The 6,844-nt window shown below is 44.1% G+C and overlaps 2 protein-coding genes and 1 pseudogene across 2 annotated transcripts; 2 read left to right on the top strand and 1 right to left on the bottom strand.

Moving 5' to 3' along the window:
- Positions 1-2,181: 2,181 nt before the first annotated feature.
- LOC141821576 (ethylene-responsive transcription factor ERF039-like) lies at positions 2,182-2,865 on the bottom strand. Its single transcript, XM_074708960.1, has one exon. It carries the CDS (start codon positions 2,863-2,865, stop codon positions 2,182-2,184), a length of 684 nt encoding a protein of 227 aa, XP_074565061.1.
- An 878-nt stretch (positions 2,866-3,743) lies between these two features.
- LOC141821577 (putative kinase-like protein TMKL1) lies at positions 3,744-4,997 on the top strand (annotated as a pseudogene).
- Positions 4,998-6,249: 1,252 nt separating this feature from the next.
- LOC141819447 (splicing factor 3B subunit 6-like protein) lies at positions 6,250-6,844 on the top strand. Its single transcript, XM_074706747.1, has one exon. The coding sequence runs from the start codon at positions 6,296-6,298 to the stop codon at positions 6,671-6,673; it is 378 nt and encodes a 125-aa protein (XP_074562848.1). The 5' UTR covers positions 6,250-6,295; the 3' UTR covers positions 6,674-6,844.

Below are 6,844 nucleotides of genomic sequence, written 5' to 3' on the forward strand. Positions count from 1 at the left end.
TATCATACTATAATGTCAAAAGAAAAGTTGATGATATATTTTTATATTTAAAAAATAATAATTTATTTTCCTATTTGCAACTGTAGATTCATGCTTCCTTTTCACACTTTCCACCATAAAACAAAAGTTAAAGCAGGGTGTAGATTTATGCTTTACTAAACCACATCAACAACATTGAGAAAACAAGAATCAACTTAAAAGACTTTATGCTTTTTTGTGTCTGTGTGTCCCTTATCCATCTTTCTTCACAGACACCACGACATCAAAGTCAAGACAAAAATGATGCATCTTTTGTATGCCTGAAAAATGTGATGAAATCCTCATTCTTTTTTTCGTTTGAACTTGAATTGGATTCACCAAATTGCAAAGTCACACTAAATAATGGTAGTGAGTGATGAAACTATGCATTTCATGTGCTCAAACAGTTCTAATGTTGGCTGGTTGACTGTCAAAATCTAGCCTAATCTCTGTTGAGTTTCATCTGAACTTGCATTAGATTTGCAAAATAGAGGAGAGATCAACTGAGGGTGCATTCGTGAAGGGGAATGAGTGATGACCTAATAGTTCATTATAAAACTATGCATCTATTCTTTGCTTAGACATCTTTTTACATCACTTGCATTAGATTCGCTAAACTGTTATGAGATTGATCATGGATGCATTCATGAAAAGCAACGGATTGTCATATTGCGATGAGACAGATCACAAATGCATAATGCATTCATAAAGAGCAATCTTTCGGATGCCTAGACATTGCTAATGCTATTGAATTCACATTTGCATTAGATCCACCAACCAATCAAAGGATGCATTCATGAAGAGCAGCATTCACAAAGGGCCTGATAATCCATAAGACAACTATTCATCTTTCATATGTTCATTCTTTTTCACTTTAACCTGCATTGAATACTCGAAGTTGCTAGGAGGTCGATCGAGGATGCATCCGCGAAGGACAATGAGTGATGGCCTAATAATTCGTAATCATGGTGCAACCAAGAGATCTAGCAACTGATTTCCGGCCCCCATTGATAAGCTTATTTATTGTTACCACTTGGCTGTCCACTTTATACATCAAGATGCTAACTTGGGAGCATCTTTCTGTTTAACAAGAGTGTGCTTGCCTACTCTTCTCTTTCTATTTCTTTCTCTGCCAACTTGTACTTTGTTACCTTGATTACTTCACATGCTTCTCACTTGCTCTTGTTATCTTATTATTATTATTCAAAAATATATTAATTTCTCCTATCAATTTAGCTAAATAAACAGTTCTCAGAAAAAAAAAGGTAGATGAGCAAAGAGTACACAATTCATGCATTCAAATGTTTACGCCTTAATTATTGTTGTTATTTATTAAATAATGTGGGCAATTGTCTTAGAATTTTGGTAGCATTTAATTCACAGGTGTCTTAGAAATAATAGGTTTTAACTATTCATTTATGAAAGAAGAGTCCATAGACCCAACTAATCCTGGAGGTGGGTGGTCTTCTCCCAGTTCATCCACTGAGTAAATCTGAAAGTACAAGACCTATCTTGGAGGTGGGTGATCTTTCCCCCGGATTCTTCCTCCAGGTAAATACGAAAGCGCAGAAACCCAACCTTTCCCCGGTTCATCCACCGGGTAAATCCGAAAGCGTAGAGATCCAACTTGGAGATGGGCAATCATCCCCCGGTTCATCCACCACATAAATCCGAAAGCGCTTGAGGTAATTTGCCCTGCAACCGACCTCCATAGCCAAAAATCCACTATAAAACTCATTCTTACCCGAGCTAAGTTTCAAATCGTGGTACTTTATGAATCCATCAAACGTCTTACCGCTGCACAATATCTAGGCTTCTATATATAAAAAAATTATGTTTAAAGTTTTTAACTCAATGGTTTATATATAAATTTGGTAAAAATATGCCCATTTAATTTATATGGTTTAATTGTGTTGCATTGAATTATTATTATTATTATTATTATTATTATTATTATACTTGAATATTTAATTAATTATAAAATTATTTTACCGTTATATCGTAGCCCGAGGCATTTGAATTTTGAGTGTATATATATTAAAGGTGGCGACAGTTAAAATCTCATGGGGATATGTTAATAATTTTGGAAGAGTAAGGGAGCACTTCCGAAAAAAGTAAAGGGGCAACATGGAAATTTCTCGACGATACATTTATATATTTAATTTAGTATTCCCATAAGAATGGTTCCTCGTACTCCGTCAACTCCGTATGGCCGCCGGTGATGGCGGCTGACGGCGCCGGCAGACACGTCGACCACGAGTCGTAGCAGAACTCGTGCCTTAGATCGAGAAAGAGGTCGGGGAGATCGAAGAGTCCGCTGTCGCTGTCGCCCTCGCCGTCGCCGCTGCCGTCGAGCTTATTGCTGTGATCGCCGCCGGGTTCGGGATAGTCATCGTGGCCGGGGTAGAGGGCGGCGAGGGCGGCGGCGGTCCGTACGTCGTCGGGGTGCGCGGTGGCGGGGCGGGGGAGGCGGGGGGCGAGGTCGGGGAAGTTGAGGACGGCGGCGGCGGGGCCCTTGACGGCGAGCTCGGCGGCGTCGTGCGCGCGAGCGGCCATCTCGGCGGTGGCGAAGGTGCCGAGCCAGATGCGGGACTTCTTCCTGGGCTCCCGGATCTCCGAAACCCACTTGCCCCAGCTCCGCATCCGCACCCCCCGGTAGGAGCACGCCCCCTTGCTCTGTCCGTCGCCATTGACGTCCTCCTCTGCAGCTGACGCAGATTCCCTCTTCTTCTTCTTCCTCTTGGCGGCCGTGACTGCTACTGAAGCTGCGCCGCCGCCGCCGCCGCCGCCGCAGCTTGGTGGAGCAGCCGTAATGGAGGAGGAGCGCTTAGAGCGGCGGTGTTCCATGGAGAACAGAGGAGACGTGGTTGCAGAGCATGGAGTGGAGTGGCTGGGGGTTTGGGTTTTAAATTAATGTAGAAGGGTTTTTTTTTAAATGGCCCCTAATGTTTATTAGTTTTTAAATGGGGCTTTAAGGTTTAGCGGTGTTTTTGCTTTGATATTTAAATTTTGGAGCGCATTTTTGAAATTCTAGTAAATATTGAGAGCATTTTAGAAATTTGCTAAAAATATATATAAGTTATATTTAATGAGAAATGATATACTGCGCGATCCGAACTGCACGACCCCGTGAGCGACACAGCCGATCCATTGCTGCTGCCGCCGCCCGCCGCGCCGTCCGACCACCGCCGACCCGGGCGCGATCGACGCGCCGCTCGTCGGCGCTTCGGCCGACGTCGGATTCCGACCGAATTGTGATTGAAATTTGGCGCAATTTGGTCGGAACGTGATCGGCAATGGCGCGCGCCGGATTCCGATCGAATTCCGGCCAAATCGCGATCGACGCATCAGCGAGTGGCGCATCGATCGCGCCCGGGGCGACGGCCGAGCAGTGGCCAGATGGCGCGGTGAGGGCGGCAGCAGCGGTGGGGGGTCGGGGCGCGGTGAGGGCGACAGTAGTGGTGGGGGTTCGGGGGGAGGAACACTCTATATTTCCACATTTGGATGATCAGATCTGGCATGCGATCACGTAATGGATGTTGGATTCCGTGTCACTCACAAGCGCGCAGGAAATCGGCGTGCAGTATATCAAATCTATATATTTAATTTGTTTGGAGAACAATAAAATCCAAATTTTTCTCTCCTTCCCTACTTTTTTGCAATCGATCGATGATCGATCCCGACACGATCGATCTTCTCCATTTCCCCTACAAATCGTCTCCGAAATGCCGAAGCTTCTTGTGGATAGATCGGATTTGGGTAGCCTAAACAACGTGGTGAAGAGCTTCGCGACCAGGCTCCTCCTAGGTTTGCTTTGCGCGTCCGTTCTACTCTTCCTCTTGATGGCATTGTGGCTTGGCGTTCGAAGTGCATCGAACTGGAAAAGTCCGGCGGTAAGGAAGAGGAGGCGGGGGGAACTCGTGAAGTTCATGACGGTGCACGACAGATTGGAAGCGCCGGGGGAGGTGGTGCCGAAATCGAGCTGCAGAACGCTGTGCGGCTGGGTGGTGCTGCTCCGCTTCCCGCGGCCGGCCTGCTTAACCGTACCGAGGAGTTGCCTCCGGCGGTGCTGGGAGCGATCCGGCAGCCTAACGTGGTGCCGCTTACGTCACTGAAGCAGTTCTTAAGAGGTAAGTTAGCTGTTCGCTTAAAAATGGCATTTTTTTTCTTGATCTGGTGTGGACGATTGAACAACATTTTTGTCTAAATTGTCTGTTTTGTCTTCATTTCTCAATTCAAAATTTACTGTCTGGAATCTGCTTTTTCCTTGTCGCATTGCATGTTTGTCATTGGCAATCTGGTTCGCTGTTCATAAGAAAGATACAAAACTGTGATCGACAACAGTAAACATTTGGGAATCATATCAAGGAAAGTCTTTACCTTTCTTTCAATTGATCTTAACAAATTACTCTTACAATTTTGGTGATTTGTCTTTAATGCTTAGATCGAACAACAATAAATAATTCAACTGCTAACTTAATTGTATAATCTTCAGCTGCGGTTGCAGAAGCACACAGCTGGGATTTCGCCCACAAGCTCTCTCTTGGTATTGCCAAAGGTTTGGATCATCTCCACAAGGGGCCGGGGAAGCCGATTGTGCATGGCAATCTGAAGAGTAATAACATTCTAATCAATGCAGAATTCCTCCCTCAGCTTTTCAGATTTCGGTTTGCGCCTCGTCTTGAGTTCTGCAGTGGTTCAGGACATGCTTGAAGCCTTCCTTGCTTCAGGGCTACAAAACTTCTGAGCTAGTCGAGATGCGAATTGTCAGCAAAGTGAGTGACATTTACAGTTTGAGATTGATCCTACTGAAGATGTGTATGATTGGCAACATCAGCTCCTTGCAATCCAAAGGGTTTCCACCTGCAGTTCTCAAGCACAAAGTCTCCAACATCTTTAACTCCGAGCTCCTAAACCACAGCATAGGTCAAAATTCTACCGATGAGCAAGGCCTACTTGCATTGTTCCCAATTCTTTGAGGCTGGATATCAAGCATGTCATCATGCATCTCGAAGACACTTCCTGCGTTGTTACCGGTTATTGCCAACAGTTGTCAATGTGGAAAAAAAATGTGAATGGAACAAAATGACGGATAGAAATAGACTCCGATGTGAACGAGATATTAGTTCCACATTGGGAGTTAAGTGACATTAAGACTGGGACATAGTTGTGGATGTGCAAATTCAGAATCCAAATTGCATAAACCCCTTGTGAGTACTGCTGTGAACCCCTTGTGAGTTGTGGATATGCAAATTCAGAATCCAAATTCAGAAAGCTTGTTGCTCAAATTTCATTGTTTATTGCTCAAGCGAAGGTTTTGGTTTTTTGTTGAACAAGATTGGTGATAAAGAGGGGATGGTGAGGAAGTAGAGATTTGTAGGAGAGTTGTTCTTAAGCAAGGAGAGATTTCAAAGAGAATAGATCTAGATTCTTCTCTTTTGAAATGGGAGGATCTCTTCTCTTTGAAATCTCTCATTGTCAAGAACAACTCTTCTTGAACAACACTCCTACAAATCTCTATTTCCTTAAGAACCATCTCCTCCTTACATGGAGCACCAATCTGGTTCAACAAGAAACCTTTCTTGAATAATAAGAAATCTTCACTTGAGCAATAAGCAGCGAAAACTTGAGCAATAAGTGTTCTTACTTTCTTGAGCAACAAACTTTCTCCTTTTATTGAGCAACAAATTTTATCATTTTCTTGAGCAACAAGGCCTGCTCAGTGGCTGCTGCAACAACAACAACACACACAAGCAATGCAGAATTTCCCATTTCTTTCCTTGTTTTCGCCTTCTCGAAACCTGAATGAATCAAGCAAAGGCAAGCAGTGGTGTTGCAGGGATTTTCTATACAGATTTGAGTTGGCCACTCTTGATACTGTCATCTTCAAGCATCAACTCTGCTTCCATGGCCCTTTTGTTTCCGAATTGCAGGTTAGTAATTGCGACTGAACCTGTTTCGATATTGGTTAAATCATAATGCTATTTGCCTTGTACTCATCTTGTTCGTTCAGCTAGAGTTCTATGTTTTCCTTCTTTATATTTAATTTATTCTAAATTATCTCACCTTGAATAAATTGTACCTAATTCATTCTAACTTGGGTGTGAGATAATTTGTGAGATAAGAAAATAGCAAACTCTTGGGGTGTAAAGTGAAATTTTGATCAAATAAAAAAATCTGTATTTATTCGGCCTGGACCCTATAAATACAGAATAAACCGGCCGCGGCCCTGGCTTCCCTTCGCTTCTGAAACCCTAACGCGGTATCGTGATCGATCATGGCGACGATTAGCCTTCGCAAGGCGAACACCCGCCTCCCGCCGGAAGTGAACCGGGTGCTGTACGTGCGCAACCTCCCTTTCAACATCTCCAGCGAGGAGATGTACGACATCTTCGGCAAGTACGGCGCGATCCGCCAGATCCGCATCGGCACTAACAAGGACACCCGGGGGACCGCCTTCGTCGTCTACGAGGACATCTACGACGCCAAGACCGCCGTCGACCACCTCTCCGGCTTCAACGTCGCCAATCGCTACCTCATCGTCCTCTACTACCAGCAGGCCAAGATGGCCAAGAAGTCCGACTCGAAGAAGAAGGAGGAGGAGATCACGCGTCTTCAGGAGAAGTACGGCATCTCCACTTCTAAAGATAAGTAATAATTCACCAAGGCGTAAGTTTTATCCGATTAGGGTTTGTTGAATTAGGGATTTCTTGAAAAGTAACTGATTTGTATGTTATATCTGTTCTGAACTGAATCCTTTTTGCTAAATATGTATGAACTAATTTCCTTCTACCTGAAAAATCAGACATTGAGCTCTTGTATACTA

This window comes from Curcuma longa, chromosome 2 (genome assembly GCF_044706935.1).
Source record: "Curcuma longa cultivar G26 ecotype Majalengka, Jawa Barat chromosome 2, ITB_CL_G26_1.1, whole genome shotgun sequence".
NCBI lineage: Eukaryota > Viridiplantae > Streptophyta > Magnoliopsida > Zingiberales > Zingiberaceae > Curcuma > Curcuma longa.

Excerpts from the sequence above, each read along its gene's own strand:
- LOC141821576 (XM_074708960.1), bottom strand. The coding sequence starts at position 2,865 with ATGGAACACCGCCGCTCTAAGCGCTCCTCCTCCATTACGGCTGCTCCA.
- LOC141819447 (XM_074706747.1), top strand. The coding sequence starts at position 6,296 with ATGGCGACGATTAGCCTTCGCAAGGCGAACACCCGCCTCCCGCCGGAA.